This window comes from Lynx canadensis, chromosome A3 (assembly GCF_007474595.2).
Source record: "Lynx canadensis isolate LIC74 chromosome A3, mLynCan4.pri.v2, whole genome shotgun sequence".
Taxonomy (NCBI): Eukaryota; Metazoa; Chordata; class Mammalia; order Carnivora; family Felidae; genus Lynx; species Lynx canadensis.
Window position 1 is genome coordinate 103697517 of NC_044305.1, and position 25030 is coordinate 103722546.

General features: G+C 43.6%; 1 protein-coding gene across 1 annotated transcript in view; it reads right to left on the bottom strand.

Annotated features, from left to right (window-relative positions):
* Window positions 1–346: 346 nt before the first annotated feature.
* Window positions 347–25030, bottom strand: part of ACOXL (acyl-CoA oxidase like) — a 194858-nt gene continuing 170174 nt past the window's right edge. Inside the window, exon 11 of the mRNA XM_032592686.1 lies at window positions 347–495. Within this exon, the coding sequence (XP_032448577.1) occupies window positions 486–495 (10 nt within the window). The 3' untranslated portion in view covers window positions 347–485. The remainder of the gene's footprint in view (window positions 496–25030) is intronic.

Below are 25030 nucleotides of genomic sequence, written 5' to 3' on the forward strand. Positions count from 1 at the left end.
TCCTGAGAAACTTAACAGAAGACCATAGGGGAGGGGAAGAGGAAAAAACAAAGAGAAGGAGGGAAGCAAACCATAAGAGACTCTTAAAAACTGAGAATAAACTGAGGGTTGATGGGGGGTAGGAGGGATGGGTAAGTGGGTGATGGGCATTGAGGAGGGCACCTGCTGGGAGGAGCACTGACTCTTGATTTTAGCACAGGTTATGATCTCAAGGTTCATGAGATCAAGCCCCACGTCGGGCTCTGTGCTGACAGTGTGGAGCCTGCTTGGGATTCTCTCTCTCCCTCCAAATCTGCCCCTCCCCCACTAGCACTAACACACTCATGTGCGCTCACTCTCTCTCTCTCAAAGTAAATAAATAAACTTTTTTTTTTAAAAGAAGAATAAACATTTCCTGAATCTTACCTGCAGCATAACAACATTGTCACCTTCAAAAGTTACAAACACATCTGTGTCACATTGTAGGCCTGAGATTCGGTTTTCCATCATGTAACCCTATTGCAGAAAAAAGAAAAGAAATATATTTTAAATGTGCAATCCCATCATCATAAAAGACTAACCTTTTCTTTGAAATCATACAAAAATACAGAAAATGGAAAAGAATACAGTAACTATAGTTCTCCTGCCCAGAGTAACCTTTCTAAGAGTTTTAAGCCATCACACTTGCTTTTAATCTATAAATATTATTTCAGATTTGCCTTCATTATTAGTAAAAACATTTGGACATAGTCATGTCACATTTTTTTCCCCAAAATATTTCAACAAGTTGTGCTGATTTTTTTCTACCTCTCTTCCAAATCTTATGAATTCTAATAAATGTCAAGAAATTAGTGATTATGCCCTAAATATATGCAGGAGAATGATACCTCCTCCACCCCAACCTTTTCAAAATTAGCAAATGTACCTGATTCTCGGGACACCACACAAAAATCCTAAATTGCCACTCTGCGTGTTAATATCATTAACTACTCTGAGTCATAAATTCACACCCCAGTTTCCAGCTAGTGTTTTTTTCTTTTTTTATTTCCTGAAATCCTTATTTAAATGGCAGTAGCCTGCTGCTCATTTTCAAAGTGTTGACAGTAGTTCTGCACACAAACTGGGAGAAACAGCTGCTCAGGAGAAAGTCGATCGGCCCCAGGCAAAACATAGAGCAGCAAAGTTTGCCTGTGTTTGGCCTCGGGCCCTTCCCCTTCTGAAGGCCCCTGCACGGTATTTCTTCCAGTTCCTTGCTCTCCCCATTAAATCTCTAGAATCTTTCTCACTCTCAAAATCGGCTTCCACAAATCAATCCTGCCTAAGTAAGTTATATCAGAGGTGACTGCCAGGCTACTTCTCCCAGGACTATTTGCATTTAGCACTTCAGCTCTGGCGAGGGAATGACAAGATTCAGCCTCTGCTGAAATTTGCAAGCCGCACGGAGCAGCGCAGAAGGGCGCTCCCGTGGGCAGCCATACACTCCCATCTCAGGGTACCTTGCTTTCTTTCTGAAAATGGCCACTTGAGTCACAGAAGCCGGCACTTCCGGGGGCTTGCTGCCTGCAGAAGTCTGGAGCATCACTCAGTGCTTCCTGACCCGGGAGCCGTCTTCGGATGCCCCTACTTTCCCACACCCCCACCCAGGCCAGCATCACAGCGGTCTACGCAGGCCGAAGTGCACAGTGTAAGCATCTGGAGGACTGCTTAACACTTACATAAACGTAAACAGGCTGTATTTATGGAGAAATAAATCAGTAACATTGCCAACCTCCCCGGCCCCTGCCCCATAACCACAGGGATAAACCCGCCCCACAGGCAGACCACGTAAACTTAGGTGCCCACTGAATGTGACCAGGCTCCGGAATGTTTCCCTGCCACAAGGCCACAGCTGACTCACGTTCATCATTGTGACACCGCCATTCATCGAGTGCCCGCTACAACTAGGTTCTGGACTGGGTGCTCTACCCGAATTTCACTTGCTGTTTCACATAATCCTCTTTTTTTTCTCACAACAGCCACGTGAGACATCACCCCATCTCACAGACGAAGAAAGTGAAGCTTGAGAGCCATGTTGGAATGTTCTTGAATAATCTCCTAAGTTCTGGTGTAGAAAAGATGAACACTACATCTATCACCTCGGTATTGGGAAGAAGCCTTTACACTTAAGAAGCATAGCTGCTAAGTGCTCAAAAGAATGATTCTGAAGAAACAACATACTTTTTCTTTGAGAATTGTGCTCTGGTCTATCCCAGTAGGGGTGCGAGTGTCAAATTCTTTGCCGTTCTCTGACACTTCTGAATCTGTTCGCACTCTGCTCCAGGAAGCCAGGCCACAAGGCTGTAAAATGACCTGAGAGATAATCTACTCAAGACGCAGCAGAATCAGCAAATGAATACTGACAGCCTCTCAGAGAAGGGGCAATAGAGTCCTGAGAACATGAAGATGCTCTATCTTATATACAAGTTCTTCCAATGCAGTATCATTTATTTCTCTTCCGGATGGCGAAACTCAACATTGAAATCCTCCTCATGTTTGAAACCCGAGTAAAACCGCATCGCTGCTTCTCAATGATTCCAGACTCTCCAAGGCCTGGACAGAGCTGAGGTACAAGGCTCACAGCCCTCACAGAGCTTGCAGGCAGCTGAAGAAGAAACAGCACAGAGAAAACCCAAAGACAACTGCGTGCAAGACACGGTTGTGGCCAGCACATCGCTTCCAATCTCCTGAAACTACCAAGGGCATAGTTCTGATCTAATTTCCTTAGACTAGGCCAGAGAGACCTACCCTCATAAAAATCTAAATCTTTGAAATATCCGAGGTGACCCGTTGAAAAACTAACAAGGTTCAACAAATTCTAGGCAGCTGCGTTCCGTGTGAACATGCTCTCAAGTTTAAGGAGAGACACGCAATGCAGAGAAGTTACTCAGTGCAGACTTGCAGCCGTCTTCTGGAGGGACTAAATTCTAAACTTGGGACCCTGAATTCTTTGGAGACAAATGATTATAACCACTGTGTGTGTGTGTGTGTGTGTGTGTGTGTGTGTGTGTGTGATTTTCTAATTAAAAATGAACTTGAGGTTTTTAATAAATTACTAAAAACAATACATAAGCATTATTTTAAAAAACCAGAACACAGGAAAACCCAACAGAAAAAAAGATAAAGTCATCTGTAATCTCAGGATGTGGAGATAAAAGGGTGTCTGGGAAAGAAAGCCCCCAAGAAAAAGGCTTGGAATAGGAGCTGAGATTGCGAGGGCAGAAACAAGTGTTAGGAGGAGGAAAGTGGGGTGGGACTGGGAAACCAGCAGATCAGATCTGGGCAAAGGGAGCCATGGAGTGTTTTGGAGGGAGGGGGAACGTGACTGAGCATGTTACAGTTAGAGAAGGCTGAGGAGTGAGTTGGGTGTGAGGAAAGCCAGAACCAGGTGAGCAAGACAGGAAAGTAAGAGTGCTGGATTTGGGGAAGGAGGAAATATGTTAACCTCATAGTCACCTATATAGCACCCATCGGTGGCAAGCTGAGGGGCAGTCCTGGGCTCTGCAGCCTAAGATACTTTCCATGCCGGGTCATAACCCGGCACTTTGTACCTTCATCAGGATTTTTTTTATGTCTATTTATTTTTGAGAGAGAGAGAGAGAGAGAGAGAGAGAGAGAGAGAGAGAGAGAGAAAGAGACAGAGCACAAGCAGGGGAGGGGCAGAGAGAGAGAGAGAGAGACAGAATCTGAAGCAGATTCCAGGCTCTGAGCTGTCAGCACAGAGCCCGACGTAGGGCTCGACCCCATGAACCGCATGATCATGACCTGAGCCAAAGTTGGATGCTTAACCCGCTGAGCCACCCAGGCACCCCTCCAGATGTCTTTCTAAGCAGAGGACGCTGAGGCACAGACACATAGAGGGAAGACCATGTGAAGACATGTCATCTACAAACCACATGGAGAAGCCTCAGAAGAAACCACCCCTGCCAAGAAAGAGCCTGATGTTGGACTTTCAGCCTCCAGAACAAATTTCTGTTTTTTAAGGCATTCAGTCTGACATACGTGGTCACGGCAGACCAAGCAGACTGAGGCAGTGCAGGGGGCGTGTGCACACACACACAGCAAGAAATCAATGTGAACTGCTTCTCTGACGTCAACATATCCTTTGGAGTCCAAGGAAATCCTTCTCGAAGCCATCATCTCAAGGTACTCGACAGCATGTTGGGAAATGAAATGGTAGTCCCATGAGTTTTCTTTCTTTTCCACACCGGACTCCTAAGTAGGGGCATTTGCTTATACATTTCTGGTGGGGGGAGGCAGATGAGAGAAAGGAGGGAAGTGAGGGAAGAAACAGGTTTCATCTCCAAAAAAGTGAATAATATTTTCCATTAGCTTATTTCACTCTTAATTAAAAAAAGAAATATAGAATAGACAGAGGGAACTCTAAACTCCACGCTCCCAAAGCCAACAGAATCCTCAGGGGGCAATGCAGCCCGGAATCTGGTCTCCATGAAGAGAGAGCACGCTGGGTAGATGTGTTACTCTATCTCTGCCTTCTGGGTTACATCGAGCCTCTTAGCAAGTAATTGTGAATGTCATTAAGGTTGTGTCCCATTTCAGTAAGAGCCCCATGAAACATATTTTATGATTCAAGCTTTGTACACTGCAAGTTTAATATTTTCCTGCTGTTTTTAACATCTCTGAATTTTTTTTACTGTATGATTATATTTAATAAATGGATAAGAACAAATTAGAAACAGGCTTTCTTCCCTCCTTTTAAACAAATTGAGGGTAAATCTTGTTAATTTGAAGGAGAAGAAACAGACAGAAATCAATCTTATTTGTAAGAGGAAGGTCAATTGGAAATACAGGATGGACTGTTTCTTAGAGTTGTGTTAATTTATGCCTATGTATCTCCACACCTTGAATGGGGCAGAGCCCGTGTGCAAGGTCAGCTGATGTGTGTGAGATTCAATACAGCCTTTCCTGTGACAGCCGTGGTCTGAGTGGGATCTTCTGACAGCCAGAGTTCAACGCCCAGCAGATGACGGATGTTCCTATGGAGGTGACGACGAGTTGTCCCGCCCTGCTGGCTTTGAGATGACCCTACAGTGTCAGGGCTTATAAACTGGGGAAACGGAGAGGAGGGAGTTCATTCATAGGTCCTGTCACCAAAGGTATAGTGAGGGTCTCACTTCGCAGGCCCTATGCTACACGCTGCAACCACAGACATGTGTTGCAGGAGAGAGATAGGTGTTGGTCAGGTAGACAAATAAAATAGGCAATTAAACAATCTCTGGTAAGTGCCAGAAAGGAGGAGATCTGGGTTCCATAGGAAAAAAATAACAAGAAAGACCTCTTCTAACCTAGATAGATGTTGAAGAATATTTTCAGAGGGCTTGTTTAACTTGGAAACTTAAAGAAGAGGAGTCAGCCACGCCAGGAATGGAGAAAGCTTGCTCCCGGTGAAAGAACAGCGTGTGCAAACACCCTGAGGCCATGAAGAAGCACAGAATGTTCAGGGACTAGGAAGAAGGCTGAGCTGGAGGTGGTCAGTTGGGGGAGAGTGGCCCAAAGTTAAGGTAGAAGAGGTAGATAGGGGTCAAGTGACTCGGGAGCCGTCAGGAGTTCATTTTAGGTTAGTGTAGGTGCTAAGTCATAAAATAATTTTGAGCTTTGGAGTGAGATAACTTGTGACTTTAAAAGTTGGCTATAGCTGCTGAGTGAACACAGCCTAGAGAGAGAGAGAAGTTGGGCTAGTTGGTGGCATGGATGGGAGACATGGCAGCATGGAGGTGGAGGGAGAAGGGCTCAGAGAGGATTGAGAGTGGGCATGAGAACAAGGAAGCCTGGGCCACATGAACAGTAGGTGTATGGTGTGGTGTCTACTGAGTTGGAGAATCCTGGGGCAGAAGGATATTTGAGGGAAAGATCAAATTTTCACGTCCATCGGTGTGAGGTATGAGAGTCTGTGAGCGATGAAAGTTAGATACGAGACTCCGGACATGTGAAAAGGGGTCTGGGATGGAGATGTAAATTAGAAAGGCCTCACCATACACGTCGTATTTAAAACTTCAGGAGAAGACGGGCTCATCAAGAGTGTGAATACACACAGAAGAGAGGACTCAGGCTCACGTTCTGAAAAATGCCAACATTCAGAGGTCACACAGAAGAACACTGGCAGAGGAGACTAAGAAGACAAAGAAGCCAGAAGAAAGCCAAAGAGTACTGTGTCCTGAAGGCTGAGAATGTGTCCAGGAGGAACAGGCATGCTTTGGCGGGTGAGGACCGAGAAGTGTCCTTTGGATTAAGCCATGGGGAATCAATGGCAGCTGGACTAAAACTGTTTAGGGAGCATGGAGGAGGGGAAGTTAGATTTGTCTCTGGCAATATGGCGGCTAGATATTCTTTTTTTTTAATTCTCCAGTAGAAATCACAAAATCAGAGCCTGGCACAGGGCTCAATCCCACGACCCTGGGATCATGACCTGAGCCAAAATCAGGAGTCAGACACGCAACTGAGCCACCCAGGTGCCCTACTCATAAAATATTTTTAAAAAATCATTTTGAATGCACGGTTAAGCTAATAAAGAGAAATCTTCACAGGCTGGACACAATGAGAGACCATGGGCTCCAAGAGGGTACGATGTGTTGAGGCCAGATAAGAGGTTATGTAAAGACCCCTACATATACATAGTCTCCTGGAAAACAACACCTACCATGGGTGAAATAAGAAAACACCACCCCTCACCCAAGAACATAATGAGGAACTTGGCTAGTCTTAGCTCTGGTTGTGGGGGGGTGGGGGGGGGCAGGTGCAGAAAACATCTTTCCTTAGAGTTTTCAACCATGGCTCTGTGGCCAGAATCCATACTTCCTATGAGGCCCCTCAAAGTCCCAAACAAAGGAGCCAGTTTAAAGTGGGTTGTTGAGATCATCAGGCAGCTGGCAGAGGTAAATATAGATCCTCACTGTCCTGAAAAAACTATCCAGATGAAGTTCCAAATATCACGGGATCAATTAAAAACAAAATCACAAATCACAAGGGGAAATAAAGAATAATCAGAAGAGCTAGACCATAACAGAATCAAACCTGCAGAAGTAGCCCACATGGATATTAGCCTAATATACCTAGAAGTGGATAAAATCAAGAACATGGCGATAACAATGACCTAAAATTTCCAAAATGATCAAGTGGCACAAATCCACATATTTAGCAAACTCAAATAACCCCAAATAGTTGTATGGAAACCAATCTGACAACAAATTTCATATATTGAAAAAAAAAAAAAAAACAATACTTAGGCACATTAAGTCAAATCACAGATCACCAAAAAATAAAATATCTTGAAAGAAGCAGAGATCCCCACCCCCCGCAATAGATTGCCATGAAAAATTAGACAGATATCTGGGGCGCCTGGGTGGCGCAGTCGGTTAAGCGTCCGACTTTAGCCAGGTCACGATCTCGCGGTCCGTGAGTTCGAGCCCCGCGTCGGGCTCTGGGCTGATGGCTCAGAGCCTGGAGCCTGCTTCCGATTCTGTGTCTCCCTCTCTCTCTGCCCCTCCCCCGTTCATGCTCTGTCTCTCTCTGTCCCCAAAATAAATAAACGTTAAAAAAAAAAATTTAAAAAAAATTAGACAGGTATCTGATTCTTCAGTGACAAGGGAATCCAGAATAATTGTAAAAACTTGAAAATACTGAGAGAAAATAGCTGCCGACCGTGAAATCTATACCTAATAGTACTTAATCTTTTAAGGTTGAGCATAAAAGGAAGACATTCAGACAAATAAAACTGAAGTTCACTACCACAGACCCACACTAAATGGTATTCTGAACGCAGGGGTAAGGGCAATGGCTCAAGAGATGCCAGAAGGAATTGTAAGCAAAGACACTGGTAGAAGGCAAAAGTTCTAAAGAAACCGTGGTTCCATAGAATAATAAATACAAAGGCTAGTTGGTGGGATTAAAAAACATAGCGCTGAAGTAATGGACACAATAGCACAGAGGTGGGGAACTGGTATTTAGGGAAAGCAATCTAAGCCCTGCGTTGTTGGAAGAAAGATGATAATTAACTTTCAACTTCACATGCTAAATGTGCATAATAAAATTGCCAGATTGGGGGCATCTGGGTGGCTCAGCCAGTTGAGCGTCAAACTCTTGATTTTGACTCGTGTCATGATCTCGCGGTTCATGAGATCGAGTCCCACGTCAGACTGCACTGACAGCAGGGAGCCTGCTTGGGATTCTCTCTCTCCCTCTCCCTCTGCACCTCCCCTGCTCTCTCTCTCTCAAAATAAAGAAATAAACATTAAAAAATTTTTGATTGCTAGGTTGACCACAAAATGAACATAATTAGAATGAAAACCAGATGAGGGAAGAGTGGAAAAGGGGCAGAAATAATAAATCTGAAAGAAAGTAAGAAGTCCAAACAAGCAGAGATAAGACACAAAAATAGCAAAGAGTAAGATGGAAGAAATGAATTCAAATATATCAGTGATGACAATAAATACTGAGACTAAAAAGATAAAAATGAGGTTGTCAGAATAAATTAAATTTAAAAACCAGATAAATGTTATTTATAAGAAACAATACAACACAATAACAGAAAAGTTTAAAGTGAAAGGATATAACAGATAAACACCAACCAAATAGAAGACTCTGTCCTTGTATTACTATTGGGCAAAATATATTTTAAGGCCTTGCTAGAGCTAAAGAGGGTCACTGCAGCAGGACCAAACATTCAATTCAGGCGGAAGCTAGAACAATTCCAAAATTGTAAACATCAAATAACACAACTTGAAACTCATGAGACCAAAACTGGCAGAATTATAAGGAGACACTGACAAATCTACCATGAAAGTGGGAGATTTTAGCCCACTCAGTATTTGATAGGTCAGACACACCAAAACCTCAGTAAGAATAGGGAATATTTGAATAATGCCATTAATAACCTTAATCTATTGGTCACATTTAAAACTCTGCCTCCAATTACTGAATGCACATTCTTTTGAAGCACACATGGAAACTGTCCATGTTTCTAGGCCACAAAGTAGACCATAACAAATTTCAAAAAATCTGTATCTCATTGGCCATTTCCTCTGACTACAATGGAATTAAGTGGAAAAATCAATATAATAATAATTATTACTATAACAACAAGATAATGAGAACAGTTACTAAAAAGAAGGCAGTATTGCACAGGGGTTGTACCCTATAGCCCAACTGGATGGGTTTAGATCTGCCAATTCAGGAGCTGTGTAATTCTGGGCAAATTGCTTAAACTCTCAGTGCCTCATTCTTCACATACGCAACACTGGGATTGTAAGAGTCCTACTTTGTGGGGTTGTTGCGAGGATTATATAAAGGTTAGTTATTATTTTTTTTTAAAAAAACACTAGATATTAGGAAATCTGAAAACATTCCTGGGTCAAATAAGTCACGATGGAAATTAAAATTTACTTAGAATTGATAAAGAGAACTTTTTATTTATCAAATTATGGTTGATCCAGCCAAAGCAGTATTTAAAAAGAAATGGTACAACTTTAAATGTTTATAATAGAAAAGGAGAAACAACAAAAATTAATGAGTAATATCCAAGCTAAGGTACTAGAATAACAGCAGGAAAATAAACACACGAAAAGTAGGAGAAAATAAATAATAAAGATAAAAACCAATTAAATAGAAAAACCAGATACAATCTGGACAGGATCAAGTGAACCAAAAGTTTATTGTTTGAAAAAAATACAAAAATAGAGCACAAGATAAGGGGATGGGAAAAATAAACAATATTAGGAATGGCAAAGGGAGCATAACTATAGATACAGCGAGGACTGAAAAGATAAAAGGACATTATGAATTTATGCCAATAAATTTTAAAACTAAGAATAATTGGAAAAATTACTGGAAAGATATAAATGATGAAAACAGACTCAAGAGGAATAGAAAACCTGAGTAGCTATACCACTAAAGAAAGAGAATCAATCATCTTTAAATGTTCCCAGAAATAAACTATTAACCCTATACAGCTTTACAGATACTTGTACCAAATATTCAAGGAGCAGATGATTTAATTTTATGTAAACTCTTTGAGCAAATAGAAAAAAAGAAACACTCCTTCCCCAAGTCATTTAATGAAAATGGTATAACTTTGATATCCAAATTGGACAAAGGCAGTGCTAGAAAGGAATAATTATTATTGCAGATGGAAAAATCCTCAATAAGTCTTAGCAGACAGAATCTACAATGTATTACACACAAACACACACACACACAAACACACACACACACACACACGTACACTCACACACACTCATACACACCCCATGACTGTGTTTATATCCCCAAACTCAAGATTTGCTAAACATTAGAAAATCTACTAATATAGGGGTGCCTGGGTGGCTCAGTTGGTTGAGCGTCCAACTTTGGCTCAGGTCATGATCTCGCAGTCTGTGAGTTCAAGCCCTGCGTTGGGCTCTGTGCTGACAGCTCAGAGCTTGGAGCCTGCTTCGGATTCTGTGTCTCCCTCTATCTGCCCCTCCCCCGCTCATGCTCTGTCTGTCTCTCTCTGTCAAAAATAAATAAACATTAAAAAAAATTTTTTTTAAGAAAATCTAAGTTCACTACATTAACAGACTAAAAGGAGGAAAAGGTACAATTATCTCAATAAAATAAATGCACATAATTCCCTAAGAGTCAAATCTATTCATAATTTTAAAACCAGTAGAAAAATAAACAGAAGCACACAAAAGCCTCCTCACAACTAAAGATAAAACAGACCTTCCTTGACATAACAAAGAATATTTGCAACTATAAACAACTATATGCCAACAAGCTGGACATATAGAAGAAATGGAAAAATTCTTAGAAACATACAAGTTACCAAGACTGAATCAGGAAGAAATAGAAAATCTGAATAGATCAGTTACTAGTAAGGAGACTAAATCAGTAATCAAAAATCTCCCAATAAAGAATAACCTTGGAACAGATGGTTTCACTGATCAATTGTACGAAACATTTGGAGAAGAATTAACACCAATCCTTTTTAAATTCTTCCAAACATATCAAAGAGGAGGGAACCCTCCCAAACTCATTTTATGAGGCCTGTATTATCCTGATACCTAAACTAGAAAAAGCACACTACTAGCAAAGAAGACTGTAGACTAATATCTTGATGAATATGGTATAAAAATTCTCAATAAAATAGAAGCAAACTGAATTCAGCAGCACATGAGAAGAATCACTCACCATGATCAAGTGGGATTTATCCCTGGGATGCAAGGTTCAACATATGCAAATCAATCAGAGTAATACATCACATTAATAGAATAAAGAAAAGAATCATATGATTATCTCATAGATGCAGAAAAATCGCTTGACAAAAGTCAACATTCATTCATGACAAACTCTTTTTTTAGATGTTTATTTATTTTGAGATAGAGAGAGTACAAGCAGGGTAGGGGCAGAGACAGAGGGTGAGAGAGAATCCCAAGCAGGCTCCACACTCAGCACAGAGCTTGATGTGGAGCTCAACATGGGGCTCAATGCAGGGCTTGATCCCATGACTGTAAGATCACGACCTGAGCCAAAACCAAGAGTTGGACGCTTAACCGATTGAGCCACCAGGTGCCCCCATGATAAAACTCTTCACAAATTAGGCATAGAAGGAACATATCTTAACATAACAAAGGCCATATATGACAAGCCCACAGTTAACATCATACTCAACATATGATGAAAGGATGAAAGCATTTTTTCTAATACCAGGAACAAGACAAAGGTGCCTACTCTCATCACTCCTACTCAACATAGTACTGGAAGTCCTAGATAGAGCAATCAGGCAAGAAAAAGAAATAACAAGTATCAAAATTGAAAAGAAAGAAGTAAAATACTAATAACCAAATTTCTAAAAAAGCAATAAAAAATCAGTCACATTTACAACAGCATCAAAAACAATAAAATACTTAGGAATAAATTTAACTAAGGGGGTAAAAGGTCTCTATGCTGAAAATTATAAGACATTAATGCAAGACATCAAAGAAGACATATATAAATAAGATAACATCCCATGTTCATGGATTGGAAGAATTAATATTGTTAAAATGTCAATACTACCAAAAGCCATCTATAGATTCAGTGCAATCCCTACTGAGCTTCCAATGGTATTTTTTACAAAAGTAGAAAAAAACACTCTTTTTATATAGAACAACAAAAGACCCCAAATAACCAAAGAAACCCCAAGGAAGAAGGACAAAGCATGAGGTATCACACTTCTTGATTTCAAGCTATACTATAACATTAAATTCATCAAAATAGTATGGTTCTAACATAAAAACATACAAACAGATCAATGGAACAAAACTGAGAACCCAGAAATTAACCCAAACATATATAGTCAACTAATATCTGACAAGGGAGCAAAGAATACTTAATGGAGAAAAGACAGTCTTTCCAATAAATGGTGCTGGGATAATTGGATATTCACATGTAAAGAATGAAACTGACCCACCATTCTGTAAGAAATTAACTGAAAATAGATTAAAGACTTAAATGTAAGACCAGAGACCATGATACTTCTAGAAGAAAATATAGGAACAAAGCTCCTCGACATGGGTTTTGGTAATGTATTTTTGGATATGATACCAAAGCACAAGCAACAAAATAAAAAATAAATAAGTGAGACTACATCAAACTAAAAAGATTCTGTACCATGAAAAAAACATTAACAAATGAAAAGACAACTTATGGAATGGGAAAAAATATTTGCAAACCGTGTATCTGATAAGGGGCTAATATCTGACATATAAAACATAAAGAACTCATGTATAACTCCACAGCAAAAAACCCCAACCCAAAACAATAAATAATCCAATTAAAAATGGGCAAAAGACTCGAATAGACATTTCACCAATGAAGATATAAAAAGACCAACAAGTACATGAAAAGATGCTCAATATCACTAGTCATTAGAGAAATGTGAGTTGAAATTACAATGAAACATCACCTCATGCCAGTTAAAATGGCCGTCATCAAAAAAAACAACAAATGCTGGTGTGAATGGAGAGAAAAGGGGGCCCTGTGCCCTGATGGTCGGATTATCTGTGGAAAACAGTATGGAAGATCCTCAAAAAATTAAAAATAAAACTACCAATTCCACTTCTGGGAATATATTCAAAGGTAATGAAAACACTAACTCAAGATATCTGCATCCTCAGGTGTGTAGCAGCATCATTTACTGCTGCTTTACATTTACATTATAGTCAAAGTAAGAAAACAAGATAAGCATCAGTGGATGGATGAAAGGATAAAGAAGCTGTGGTACACACACACTACAGACACACACACACACACACACACACACACACACACAGGAATATTATTCAGCCATAAAAAAAACAAGGAAACCCTACCATTTGCAGCAACATGAATGGACCCTGAAGGCGTTATGCTAAGTGAAATAAGTCAGACAAAGACTAATACTGTGTGATCTCATTGATATGTAGAATATTAAAAAAAAAAAAAAAACCTCACGAAAAAGGCAAAACTTGTGGTTAGCAGAGGCAGGGAGGAAGGAGGAATTCCTGGAGAAAGGTTGTCAAAGGTTCAAACTTCCAGTTATAAAATAAATTAGTACTAGGGATGTGATATAAAACATGATGACTATAGCTAACGCTGTTATTTGATATATAGGAAAGAACGTAATTAAGAGTGTAAAATCCTAAGAGTTCTCATCACAAGGAGAAATTTCTTTCCCTGTATTATTTTCTTCTTTCTTTACTTTTTATTTCACCTATATGAGAAGACAAATGTTAGCTGAACCTACTATGGTAATCATTTCCTAATGTACACAAATCGAACTATCATGCTGTATGCCTTAAACTTATACAGTGATATATGTCAATTATTTCTAAATGAAACTGGGGGAAAAAGAATATTTGTAACATACCCACACCAAATAACATCCTTAATGGGATGCCTTTTTTTTTTTTTAATTTTTTTTTTTATTTTTTTATTTTTTTTAAATTTTTTTTTTCCAACGTTTATTTATTTTTGGGACAGAGAGAGACAGAGCATGAATGGGATGCCTTTTAAACACATGCCTTTTAAAGTCAAGAATAAAATTCATGTGCCTGTTATCAATCACTTGTTTTATTTATTTATTTTTTTAATTTTTTTTTTCAACGTTTATTTTTTTTGGGACAGAGAGAGACAGAGCATGAACGGGGGAGGGGCAGAGAGAGAGGGAGACACAGAATCAGAAACAGGCTCCAGGCTCTGAGCCATCAGCCCAGAGCCTGACGCGGGGCTCGAACTCATGGACCGCGAGATCGTGACCTGGCTGAAGTCGGACGCTTAACCGACTGCGCCACCCAGGCGCCCCATCAATCACTTGTTTTAACCATTGCACAGGAGGTCCTTGCCACTTTAATGACAAAAAAATAAATGTAAATAATTGTAAAGGAAGAAACAAGCTATCGTTTTCCACTGATGATATGATTATGTACATAGGAAATGCAAAAAAAAAAAAACTACAAACAGATTATTACTATTACAATTATTGTGACAGTACAACAAGGTTGCTGGATAGAAGATCAACATACAAAGTTGAGCTCCATATCTATACACCAGCCTGAAAGGATTAGTGAGAAAGTCTCTTAAAAGCTATCATATATACTTTAATAGATTTGTGCTCAGCTATTCTCTGAGAGTTGTCTCACCACCCATACAATCAAAGCATCAGTAGCCATGTTCATAATATGTGGCCCCATTCTCTAACCAAAAGCAACTGGGTTGGGAAGTACTGCAACTCAAATTGAGCCAGGAATTCAGTGCTAGATCTTTGAGACACCATCTTGGAGTACAGCTGGAATGGAGATGCTATAAACTTCATGGCCAAAGATCAGTCACAAATGCAGAGGAACAAGGAGAATGAGCAGACACTCAGCAAAGGCTGAAAATATGGGCATGAGACAATGAGAGACCAAGAGCAGAGCTGCCTCCACTCCAGACCCCCTTCCCAGTCCCTGGTCCTTGGGAGACCTGGATTCCAGAACACCTCTCTGTCTCACACTCTCGTTCTCACTCTCTCTCTCTCTCTATCTGTATTCTCCTTTCCTGATTGAGCAAGTCTGTAATGAGTCTCCCTAACTTGCATCCAAAAGAATTTTAACTAAGATGATTACAAATTCAGAAGTCAACTTGTGAAACTTCATTCCCAGCCCTTTATTTTCTTGATGTGATGAGTGAATCCTTGTGGCGAGTTATGAACCATCTCAAAGGAGGCTAAAATAAGAATACAGTAGATTCAAAATTTGGCAAATTGGCCTAGGATGGATCCCAGCTTTATCCATTATCCTCTCATATGTCTGAATGCTATCCATTTCATACAAAATTTATAATCGCCTTCTTTATGCCCTTAAGAAGTTTGGGCTGAGCTCTTCAAAGGAATGTTGCCAATAAAATGGATTGTCTTTGGGTCATTTTAGTAATCTCTCTTTTCTTTATCTCTGATGAGGGTCAGTTTTACTGCCTGCTACTCTCCCACTCTAATTTACCTGACAAGATACGACCTACTAACATAAGACACTCACAGATATGACATGTGGATTTTCTCACTGGGAGATTATTTTTTCCAATGACCACAGGTTGACAGCAAAACACAGAGGTTTTTAAAATAGTGCGTTATGTTAAATGAAGGTTAAGCATAGAACATTGATTAAAATGGCACCCAGGCACCAGAAACAAAGTTATCATCCTCCCAAGGTCCTGAATTAGGAGTGAGAGCCTTGGATTTGGGAGACCTGAATCAGAACCCGCCTCCATCTTCTACTAGATCTGGAGCAATAGCATCTCACCTCTGGTCTTAGTTCTTCAATCCATGGGAGAACCATAAGGATAATAATTCTTGCTCATAGGACTGTTGGAGGATTAAAGGTGGCGACATGTATACAGGCTCTGGCACCTTACCTAGCAGGGACTCAGAGGATGTTAGGGAGTCAAAAACAGAAAACTTTTCTGAAAAACAACAACAACAAAAAAGAACTCATTCCTCTAATCTTGGAGCAAGGGTCTTTCAAAGTTGAGAAACAATTTATCATCATAAAACATTTTTATTGTACTGTCTTTCTAAATCCCTACAATCAAACAGGTTGTTGTTGGCATAATGACCAGAAAGTGAGAGCAGAAATGAGGAGAAACCTAGGATTTTAATCCAGAGGCCCAAAATGTTGAGATTCTTCTTCAAGACCCTACCTCTGTCCATAGAAAGGATTCTCCGATTAATGAAATGTAAAGGGACTAAGTCGATCAGAGACCTACCGGTGTTCTAGAAAATTGGGTTGGGGCTGAGCAAAGAGTCTGACTGAAGAAGCTGTCGTAGTAGCACAGAGAGGGCCCTTCTACTGCGATCAGCATTTGGATCCTAGCCAGTCCCTCCTCAGGAGGTCTGCCAGACCCTTGCACCATTTCTGAGTGAGGGCCATGCATGAACCCCTTTCACTCTGTTACCCAGTCACTTGGCACTGGGGTGAAGCCCAACTCACCCCTACCCTGCCCACACATGCAATCCTAGCCAGCTGGACCCATGACCTCCATGCCTAGAATCCTCCACAAGCACTGCTAGTGCCACGTGGCCCAGGCACCAGCCAGGACTTTTCTTGGCTCTCTTTCTTCTTAAGATATTGGATGGGGAGTAAAATGGTCTCTGCCATATTAGATCCAAGTCAGGCTGACCTACTTATCTGTTTTGAGCAATACAGGTCCAGGGGATTACTATGAAAAGCTGAGCAGTTAAAGAACACCATCTATTTTGTTCCAGGGAATAGTAAATCTGCCGCATCGAGGACAGAGAGGGGACCCTCAAACAGCTATGTTCCTTGCACCAGCTTGCCTGCCTGCACAGAGCCCACTCTGCCTGAAGGACTTCATATTCCACAAGAGTTCCAATTCCTCCTTGGGCCTAAAGTGGGCCTACTCCACTCTTGTATTTTTGAGTCTGGTTTTTCTAGTTCTCCAGGCTCTTCTTTGGTCAGCGGCACTCTTAGCTGCTTGCATTCAGATACCCTCTCTCCTTACTACTCTGCAGCACCCCCAGGAAATCAGGAACCATGTGTGAGAGTCAACAAGCATGACCAGGCTCCAGAGAAGCTGGCCAGGCTCCTTCGGGAACGAGTAAGGGCTTGAGCTTCAGCACATGGACTTCATGTCCTCTCTTTGGGATTCCCAGAGTTCTGTTTTGCTTATTTCAGGCCTTGGCTCTGTTCCAAGAAATGGTCAATGCCAGATAAATGAGGTGGTGTTGAATCTCCCTGAGGAATTAGTCTTGGGATTAAGTCTACTAAATAACCGAGGGGCTCCACATCACATCACTTTTTTTTTTTTTTAATTTACAAACACTTGTAATTGTTTTAGTGTTCTCTTATGCAATCTTTAAAATATAACGATTCAGTCATTGCCCAGCTGGATGACATCTCCAAACAGCAAACAGCAGCTCTGTGTCTAACATGAAAGGAATGGTCAATGCATGTCTGCTGATAACCTTAGCATCACGCTGGGTCATAGATCTCTTCTGAGACTTTCCCCTGCTCCAATTTTGTACAGATATTTCTTTATTCCGCTTCAGCCAGTTCTGCTCTTTCATGCGGGATTCTGAAACACACTGAGGAGAAATGGAGCAGCCAGGGGCTGAGATGGGAAGGCTCTCACAAAGGGGCCCTGATGGAGGGGGTGGCATCTTCCACTGTTGATATCAAGGGGACCACACAGACAGCACAGCCCCTGGTCATGGGCATCCAGGTACAGGTAACAATCAAGGGCCAAAGGACATTGTAGCAGGTCCCTGTGAAGAATGTGGCTGTGTAGGGCCAAGGTCAACAGCCAGGGCTCCTGTTAAGTTCTACTCCAGTGGAAGAAACAGCAGGAACTATGCAGTTTCTAGGCCCCACACCTGTTTTTGCAGGCCCTGATGATTTGGAGTCAGATCTGCTGAGAATGTGACGTGCTTCTACTCTCCAAGGCTGCACCCTGAGGAGCCCTAACCAGGCAGTTCCCACGTGTGTCTAATGGGTCATGGTGGGGGGACGGTGAGAGAGCTGGGATTCACATCCATCCAGGAAAAAAAAAGCAGAGGAGATTCTAGTATTTCCTGAGTGCCTATCAGGTGCTAGGTTTCAAGAGGTGAGGAAACTGAGGCTCCAAGTGGTAAGATCCAAGGTCACAGAGCCCTGACCAAAAGGTCCCACCCCTTCTGTGATGAGTGCTCCCCTCACCACCTCTCATACTGCCCCTCTTCATGATGCAGCCTCCTAAAAAGGTTCTGCAATCCAGGGTTCTGCTTCGCTATTCCTCTCTCAGACAACGGTAGGAAATTCAATCCGAGTTCGCTTGGATATGGAGAAAAGAGACAATGCGTAAGGATAGTCGAATAGCAACAATCCTAAGAACTTGGTTGACCCTGTCAATCCTTAAAGAAAGAAGGTGGAAGCAAAGAGAAGCAGCTGAGGCCTGAGTCATGTGACTAACCAGAGCCCACAGAATTTGATTCTTGGTGTTCCCACACGGGCAGGTGAAGGGTTTTCATCATGTCCAAATGAGGCCAGTTGGATTCTCCACTTACATATGGAGATTAAAAGCCAAAATGCAGAACACGTGTGAGCACAAAGCCCTGGCCGTTGGGAATGGTGCCCGGCTGCACGCCAGGAGTGGGCTTTGCTTTCCCAGCTCCTGTTCCAGCCCCTCCCTGACTTACCAAAGAGGTTTGGGGTGAGTAATTTAACCACATCCCGCCTCACCTCCCCCAGCCCTGTAACAGGGGGCAAGAGCAGAGAGTCACCTCAGAGGGTCTGATAGGAAGAGGGTCTGGTCCTGCCAACCAACCTCCCCCATGATGGGAGGATCCGGTTTAATGCTAACTTCTGGGCAGTTCAGCAAGAGTCGTCTATAGGCTCAGGAAGGGGAGAGACCTGTCCAAGGTCACATAGCTGCGAAGTGGCATGCTAGATTCAAACTGTGCTCATCCCATTAACGTGAGCCCAGCTATCTTCTGGAGCATGGGGCACATCTGGTTTGCATATGGCACAGTGGTTTCGAGCATGGCCTCTGGAGACAGACTCTCTGGGTTTAAAGGCTAACTCTGCCACTTTTTAGCTGCTTAACCGTGGGCCAGCTGTTTCATCCCTATCTGGCCTCAGTTTTCTCCTGTGGAAAGTTAGTCTGATAATAGTACTCATCTAATTTGAGAGTTAGCTAAGTTACTACATGGAAAGCACTTATAAAGGTGCCTACATATATAGAAAGTGCTTAATGACTGTTAACTAAAACAAATAAAAAGTAAAGAGACCCCACAGCCCCTGGATCCTGGGCCCCTGCATGTGCTGTGTCTGACGTGGGAGAGGCTGCCGTTCATCAGCATGAAGAATCAGTTGGAAGGGCAGGTCTGGAGTACCAGAGGCACTGAGCCCCATGGAGCTCAGACCTCATCTTTGGTAAGTGTGGGCTTTGTAACATTCCGTTAAACTGAAGTAGGACCTGTGTGCAATGGGTGTCTCATTCACTCCGTGGTATTTGCTCACTCCACACAGAGAAGGTGAACTTCACCTCCTTGGCGAGCCTCCCAGGCAGCTCAGTGTGATTTCCCACTCCTGCTCAGGGCATTGCTTCACCACAGCAACATGGGCTCGGGAGTCAGACGAATCAGGCTTCAACTCCCCCGGCAGCCTGTGGGAGCTCGGGCAAGTCCAACTGCTCTGAGCCCCCATTTCCTCATCTGCAAAGTGGGGATAAGCAAAGTAGCCGCCTGCAAAGGTCGTTATTGGGTTTAGGGTTATTACATCCTCTGGAATTGGCCCCTCTGTCATGATGAAATGGCCATGGCAGTGTTCTTGGCTCTGAAATCCATTTTCTCTGATATTAAGTCACTCCAGCTCTCCTTTGAGGAGTGTGTGCATGGCATCTCTTTTTCCACCCTTTTTACTTTTAACCTCTTTGTGTCTTTAAATTCCAAGTGTGTTTCTTGGAGGCATATAGTTTGGTCTTGCTTTTCTATCCAATCTGGCAAGCTCTGCCTTTTAATTGGGGTATTTGCATTTAAAGCGTTTTTGAACACGGTTTGGCTTACATCTACCATATGGCTGTTTGTTTTCTATTTGAACAATCTCTTCATTCTCTGCTACTTCTTTTCCTGCCTTCTTTTGGATTGATTTAGGATTGCTGGATTCCATTTTAACTCCTTTGTTGGCCGATTAGCTATAACTCTTCATTATTTTAGTGGCGGCTTTAGGGTTTATAGTATAAATCTTCAACTTCCCACGGTCAGTCTCCTTCCAGGTGACGTGATACCTCCCTTCCGGCCTTTATGTGATTATTGTCACACATTTTACTTCTACCTATGTTGTAAACCTCACTCTACATGATTATTATTTTTTATTGAGAGAGTCCATTACCTTTTAAAGAGATTTAAACACTGGGACAAATCTTCTACATTGGCCCAGAAAGTTACCATTTTTGGCACTTTTCATTGCTTTGTGCAGATCTACGTTTCTATCTTATATCATTTCCCTCTGTGTGAAGAACTTCCTCTAATATTTCTTATAGTGAAAGTCCCCTGGTGATGAATCCTTTCAACTTCGCCAAGTCTGACTATGTCTTTATTATACCTTTTTTTTTGAAATATAATTTCGCTGAGTATAGAACTTTATCTTTTTTTTTTTTTTTCCTTTAGTATTTTTTAAAATGGTGGTCCAGGGGCGCCTGGGTGGCTCAGTCGGTTGGGCGTCCGACTTCAGCTCAGGTCATGATCTCGCGGTCCGTGAGTTCGAGCCCCGCGTCAGGCTCTGGGCTGATGGCTCAGAGCCTGGAGCCTGTTTCCGATTCTGCGTCTCCCTCTCTCTCTGACCCTCCCCCATTCATGCTCTGTCTCTCCCTGTCTCAAAAATAAATAAACATTAAAAAAAATTTAAAAAAAATAAATAAAATGGTGGTCCACTATCTTCTTGCTTGTAATTTTTTTCCGGTGAGAAATCTGCTATCAACCTTTATCTTTGTTCTTTTATACATAACATTTCTTTTTTTCTTAGGCTGAGCCTTAAGGTATTCCAGACTGGCCTGTGGGAAAAGGCACTATTCTCATTCCCATGTGAGGACCTGATACCTCTCCCTCCGTTCCTTCCACATGATTCTTTCCCTCACATACATGCAATAATCAGTGCTCAGCTGAATGGTCAAAGGGGACCACTGCAGACGCCTGAATTCTCTCTCTGACCGACCAGTTCTCTTCTGTCCCCTACCCTATTCTGTGAATTCCAGATGCTTTGGTTTCCCTGGAATCTCAGCATCTTCAAATCGGGGAGTTCGCTGCGCTCTGCCTCGGCTGCCCTACCTAAGGGATGGTGTGGAAACTCTCTCAAGGCAGTAAAATTGGGGCAAATGTAGGGCTCATCTGGCGCATTTCCTCGCTGTCAGAGATCACTGTCCCTCACTGCCTGATGTCCAGTGTCTTGAAAACCATGTAGTTCACATATATCATCCACCTTCTGGCTGTTTCAGTCAGGAGGGTATACTTGCCACATGGAACTTCAACCTGGTTGGAGCGGAAGCCCCCAAATGCTCATTTCACAGAATCGTAGGGTCACCCAATTCCATGCACAGCACACAGTGTCCCCCCTCACATTATCTGGGCCTCAGGATAGGGAACGTGTACCTACTACACTGCTCCACACACAGAGACGGAACTTAGAAATACTTAGCAATGACTCCTAATCAGCAGTTGTTGAGGCAATGGTGTGCTTGCACGAACAGGAATTATGAAAATTCCAATCAGTATTGTTCACTTGATCTAATTGTGGGAAAAAAATGGTATGAAATGTCATTTATGTCAGGCTTTATGCACAAAAAGTGACAGACTACGCTTCCACTCGTGCTCTGCATTTGTCTACTTCATTGTTAAAAATGTTCTTTTCGCAACTAAATGTCACTCTTGCAACATTCAACCTATCACCCAAAGAAAGCGACAATTGCTGAGGCTCCTGTAGAAAGGGCCAACCTGAGACTTTCTCATGGTTTCCTGACACACAGTGATAATATTATTAAAGTAGACCACCAAGTGCTATGGATATTAAATGTGGAGAGAAAGAACTTCAGAACCCACAGGTTTGCACACAACAGTTTAAGAGCAACTGTGCAGGGATGGTGAACTCTCTCCTAGACCAAACGTTGGAGGCCGCTGGGTCTTGAATCTTCCCCTCAGTCCCAAGAAAAGCCAAGCAGACAGGAAGAACTGATCACTTTTGTAAGTGTCAATGCTTAGGAGACATTACAATAGCCTTTTTCTCTTTCCCATTTTCAAATACATAATCTTAAATCCCAAAGAGCCAAATTAGTAACATTCCAGTGAAACTAAATTATCAGAGATAATGAATGCACAGGGCAACAGTTCAATCAACGAATCTGTCTGTTCATCATCCTATTTGCCATCAGTCCATCTGCCCATCAGTCCAGCTGTCCATCATTCTGTCTGTCCTTCAGGTCATCCAGGAGGTTATGAAGGCCCAGGGGCAGAAGGCCACTGGGCATGTCGGCCTATGAAATGCATCAAAGGGAATGAGCCAAGGTAGGAAGACTAGAAGACCACAGGTGGTTTTGAGCACACCCTCGGGTTGAGTCACCTGTCGGAAGCCACAATATCTGCATCTGCTCAACACTCCCGGCAGAGCCCTAACCCTCCCCTGTGTGGGCTACCTCTGCCTGAGGGGGCAGGGGGTCACTTCCGGTCTTACCTCCCACCTGCTAACCTAAATTTTCTTGATGTACCCCACAATCCCTGTTCAAAGAGACAGCCACCTCCCTGGAGCTACAGGTGGAAACCAGCCATGTGGCAGGAGGCTTCCACCTTGTCGGGTCACTAAGGAATGTCACAATGAGCCACTGCACCTAGCTGCCTCAGAGGACCTCGGCTCCTGGTCCAGCTGTGCCCCAGTGCCAGCTGTTATTCTGTTCTCCATTCTCTTTCTTTCCATGTGGACTCCCACACAACAGCCCCACAGGAGCAAAGCAAGCATGCCCGTCACCAATGTCACCACCACCACCATCGTGGACAGAGTGCACACCTACCTAACTGAGGCCTCCCTGCATCACGGGCACATCTTTACTTGGCTACCTTAAGAGAAATGATTACACTGGCTCTCAGATGAGAGAACGCAGGAGGCTCTCATTCCCATCCACATGGTTCGTGTGGGACAAACCCTGGGGCTCTGCCTATTGTGAAGGTCCAGCCTTTCCTCACCTCGCTCCTTACCCCTCCAGAGGCCCCAGCTCTGAGACACAGAGGCAGGGTGACAGGCTTTCTGGAAACTTAGCCTTTCCCTTTTGTTTCCCACCAACGTCCTTAACTCGCTCTTGAGCCCTTCGTTCTCACTGAGGCCAAAACTCTTCCTCTTCCTTCCCCTGCAAGTTCAGAGCTGCCGTCTGTAGGCCAATATTCAGCCAGATTCAGGATTAAACTCAGGCCAAAAACCCGGCAGGGGCTCCCTGTCCCCTCCTTCCTCCAGGAAGTGTCTTTTGGAGGCTCCAGCAGCACCTGCATCCTTCCCGCACGTGGAGGAAGCAACGCAGCCCCTGGGGGTCGCCAATGCAGGGCTGTCATCTGGGGATAAAGCCCAGGCGCCACCGCAGCTGATGCCCGGAGCCCTGCCATGCCACCGTGTCACAGGTCCACAACCCCACACCACACCTGCCATGCCTTCACACACTCCCCGTGGGTCCCCCTTCTCCCCAGCTCTGAGCCCCCATAGGGTTGCAGAGACTCCCCATCTCCTATTTGTTTCCCCGAACCTCGCGGGCACCTGTGCTCTCAGGGTTGTGGGGGGATTGGGCACAGATTCTAACTGTTCTCAACGTCCCCCTCAGCTCTCCAAAGACTCATACTGACACTTCTCAACACCTCGTGCCCCTCACTGCACAATCCAGGCTGAGGCCCAGGGCTGGGGACACACTAAGCAGTCTCCAAATGCTCGGCACATCCCTGTCTGCCTTCTTCCCCGGGGCTGGACAGCCCCGAGGTCATTTCCTGTATCCTCCGCAAGGGGGATTTCAAACACTGGAGAGGTGCTTTCATCAGCCGACCCTCATTGGCCCTTTCCCATACTGTCCACAACGGCCAGCGCAAGTTTAACGATATATAGACTGCGGGCCTCCACGGGCCAGGCCATCCGGCCGGCATTTTACAATTACCGTCCGCACCAGTCCTCGCAGCAGGGTAGGGGGCGGACACGCGTGATGCACCCCGGGTCACCCGGGCTCTGGGTTTCCGCCCGGCTCCGAAGCTGGTGCTCCGCTCGCTGGCGCACAGGGCTGGCCTGGCACGCACGCTGCAGCAGGGGGGACCTGCGGGGCTCACCATGCCTCCTGTGCACTCGGGGCAATCCTGCAGGCAGCTGACGTTCTCCCACGTACTGTAGGCCTTCAGCCCCGCCACCAGAGCCTGCAAGGGGCGACTGTCCACGAGCTCCTTCCCACGGAAGACGTCCTTATCCAGGAGGCCCCCGGCAGACCTGCGAGAGGAGCGCAGGCCTGTGATGGAAGCAGCAGCCCCGCCCACCACCACCGCACCACGGCGCAGGCGCGTCCGAGGCCGGGCGCAGGTGCCACCTGCTCCTTCCTCAAGACTCTCCCGAAGGTTCCATGTGCTCTTCAGAACTGTCACCCTGCACCCTGCCACCGTGAGGCTGCACCACGCCACCTCTCCTGGGAAATCTCCCTTGCCTTCTGTCCAGGTTCACTTTCCTGCCGGTCCCTCAGAGGCCCCATGGTTCACACTGACGTTTGTCTTCGCACCCCTAGACCCCACGAAAAGCAGGCACTCGGTTTCACGCTCTCCCTGTTTTGGTCTACCATATAGGATCATATTCCAAACCACCTCCCTCTGCCCTTCACACACAAAAGTTTTACATGTCTCTCGTATTTTTAATTTGTCTAATGCTACTGCCACTGAACGTGCGCTAGGTGGAATAAATAATGCCCCCCCAAGATGTCCACGTCCTCGTCCCTGAAACCTGGAGTATGTTACCCCCACGTGGCAGAAGGGATT